At 38.4% G+C, this 3,320-nt stretch overlaps 1 protein-coding gene across 1 annotated transcript in view; it reads left to right on the plus strand.

Moving 5' to 3' along the window:
- The window catches only part of tmem53 (transmembrane protein 53), a 2,844-nt gene extending 1,201 nt beyond the window's left edge, over positions 1–1,643 (plus strand). The window contains exon 3 of the mRNA XM_016541722.1: positions 685–1,643. Coding sequence (XP_016397208.1) covers positions 685–1,383 — 699 coding nt within the window. The 3' untranslated portion in view covers positions 1,384–1,643. The remainder of the gene's footprint in view (positions 1–684) is intronic.
- The last annotated feature ends 1,677 nt before the right edge of the window (positions 1,644–3,320 follow it).

Here is a 3,320-nt window from a genome sequence, read left to right on the forward strand (position 1 = left end):
CACATACATCATATGTCTCATGTTTCATATTGAGCATTATAACTTTTGAGAAAGATTTGGTGTTTAATTTTTTTCACACAAAAAATTTTAATTTAATATTTCACTCTTGTTCATCATCGGTGTAGTATTATTTTTAATATTATTTAGTAATACTACAACTATAAAAAGTTTTAATAATCATTAATTCTATGAGAATAGGTCCACATCACAGCTATAATGATAACGACACAGGAACAATATCATTTAAATCACTTAGACAATATTTTATTATTATTATTATTATTTTTATTTTTTTACAATTTTACATTTTTTTTCCAGCTGATGAACAGTAAAAGCATTGACAGCCATTCAGAATCCACCCAAGTTTAAAGATTATGAGCATTTAAAGCAGCAGATGACGTAACTGCAGTGCACGCTTATAATGAACAGAACATTATCATCTGTTAGTGTGGACTCGTTTTACTTATCACTATGGTTTGCATGCTTGTGCACAGGCCTTAAGACAATAAAATCTGTACATAAAAGTCAAGTTTTAATGTGACCTTAAATCAAATAAAACAAAACAAAAAGAAAAACAAATGAAATCTGATTATTTTAATAAAAGTCAATCCAATGGTATGTAAAGGTGGACCATAGTTACAGCCATGTATAGTGTACTTATGACAGCTTCTCTTTTCTTGGTAGGGATGTGTGACTCTACGCTACACAGCTCCTTTGAAGACAGTTTTTATTTCAGAATCACTGGGCTACAAGGAACTAAGAAGCACTGCGCAAAAATTACTTGAACTTTTGTTTGACTACGAGGTGGAGAACAACCCAGTTTTCTTCCATGTGTTCAGCAATGGGGGCTTCATGCTTTACCGGTACGTGGTTGAGTTATTGCACAGTCACAAGCAGTTCAATACTCTGTGTGTGGTGGGCACGGTTGTGGACAGTGCCCCTGGCAGTCAAAACGTTATAGGGGCCCTCAGAGCACTCAAAACTACATTAGGGCCCAAAGTCAATGTGTTACTGCAGTACTTCCTCCTGGCACTGTTTGCTGTGGCCGTTTTCCTTCTCAGGATTGTTTTGTATCCTGTGACCAAGTACTTCCACAAGAACCACTATGATGCCATGATAGAGCACCCGGCGCCTTGGCCTCAGATGTACCTCTATTCTAGAGCAGACAGGGTGATCAGGTACAGGGATGTGGAGAAGATGGTTAAAGTGTTGCGGGAGAAAGGGCTGACAGTTGAAAGTTTCGATTTCATCACCCCAGCCCATGTGAGTCTATACAGAGACTGTCCAGAGGATTATTCCAGCAGGTGCAGGACGTTTTTGACCCGCTGCATGAGTTCTTCAGAGGAGACCATGACGAAAAAGCGCCTCCAAGTGCAACACTGATTAGACAGTTCTTAACCAGCTTGTTAATACACACTGTAAATTTATATGTGCACCAACCATCCTATTTGGGAAATAAAATAACTGCTGTTTAATAAATTAAACAAATTGTTCTTAAGCCTAACATGACATTTTAACAGGATTAAATTTGTACCCTAATCTCTAATGTATTTGTCTTGTGCTGTGAATTAAATTGTAATTTAGGGTGTTATTGATTTGTTACAATTATTGAGATTTGTAGACATTGTGAATGAGTACGTTTGTGTATTTAGACATTGTAAATGAATAAATGTGTTTGATTAATGTGCCTTCCTTAAATAAAAGCTTCTGTTGACTAAACTTGATTAAATTCAACCTTTGCAAAGGGAAGTCAGTACTGCCGGTAAGCTGGCCGGTTGCTTGAACTACTGGAGTCTTACAAGTTAGTCAGATACTTTTTTCTTCAAGGCAGGTCATAACACTTGTTACATAACAAGTTATGTAAAAACCGTAGTTTTGTCCAGTTTGAATCCGAAAAGTAACCACTAGTTCTCAAGACTGTCTCTTATTAAAGTGCAACTGGCACAAGAAAACAGAATGTTAAAATAATAGCAGTTTCCACGTTTGTGACGGGGACAACAAAACGTTTTTGAAACTGCAAATCAATTGAATCCATTGCAAAGTGATTCATTGTTTCGAAATGCTTGAAACTCCGCACGATACTGGCATCTGCTGGTTAATGTATTGTAAATGCAGTGAGAACGCTTCAAAACCTGAAATTACGTGCCGTTTCCACGTTTGTGACGGGGACAACAAAACTTTTTGAAACCGCAAATCAATTGAATCAATTGCAAAGTGATTCATTGTTTCGAAATGCTTGAAACTCCGCACGATACTGGCATCTGCTGGTTAATGTATTGTAAATGCAGTGAGAACGCTTCAAAACCTGAAATTACGTGCCGTTTCCACGTTTGTGACGGGGACAACAAAACTTTTTGAAACCGCAAATCAATTGAATCAATTGCAAAGTGATTCATTGTTTCGAAATGCTTGAAACTCCGCACGATAATGGCAGCTGCTGGTTAATGTATTGTAAATGCAGCGAGAACGCTTCAAAAACTGAAATTACGTGCCGTTTGGTCAGTATATGCGCTCCGAGGCACTGATTCGAAACAAAAGATTCGTAAAGGTTTCGAAGCTTGGCCTGTCTTTCTATTTATTCTCTGCTGATGGTGTGCACTATCTAACATGAGAGTGAATGCTCCTGTGTAGATTAAAACGATGTACTATTTATGAGAGAATCGTTATTTTGAGTCGGTTCTCTTTAATGAATAATGCATAGGCTATTGAACCGATCCATTCAGTGATCCAGACGGTTTTGAATCAAGATGGTTTTCATAAAACTATCCTTATCCAATAATCACAAACGATGGGATGGGTCTTGAAAATTCATTGTTCAACCCTAAAACTGGACTTGCTCTGTCAGGTCATTACAGCAAAAAACTGGACTTGCTCTGTCAGGTCATTACAGCAACAAACAAACCATTGAGTAACAATGCTTCTTTGTATTCATATTGTAACTTTGCCCAGCATTTACAACACAAAACCAGTTCCTTGTGCTCAGCTGCCATTGTAGCTATCATCATTTACAGGGTTCATCCTACATCCTACATATATACCAGCATTATAGAAGATCTTCAACAGCAGTGCAGTACACTCTAAAAAATGCTGGGTTAAATATAACCCAGCGCTGGGTTAAAAAGGGACAAACCCAGCTATTGGGTTGTTTTGACCCAGCGGTTGGGTTGGTTTGAACCCAACCGCTGGGTCAAAACAACCCAATAGCTGGGTTTGAACAACCCAACCGCTGGGTTCAAAACAACCCAACCGCTGGGTTCAAAACAACCCAACAGCTGGGTCAAAACATCCCAACCGCTGGGTCAAAACAACCCAACCGCTGG

This window comes from Sinocyclocheilus rhinocerous, unplaced genomic scaffold (assembly GCF_001515625.1).
Source record: "Sinocyclocheilus rhinocerous isolate Xijiao unplaced genomic scaffold, SAMN03320098_v1.1 scaffold2293, whole genome shotgun sequence".
NCBI classification, from domain to species: Eukaryota; Metazoa; Chordata; class Actinopteri; order Cypriniformes; family Cyprinidae; genus Sinocyclocheilus; species Sinocyclocheilus rhinocerous.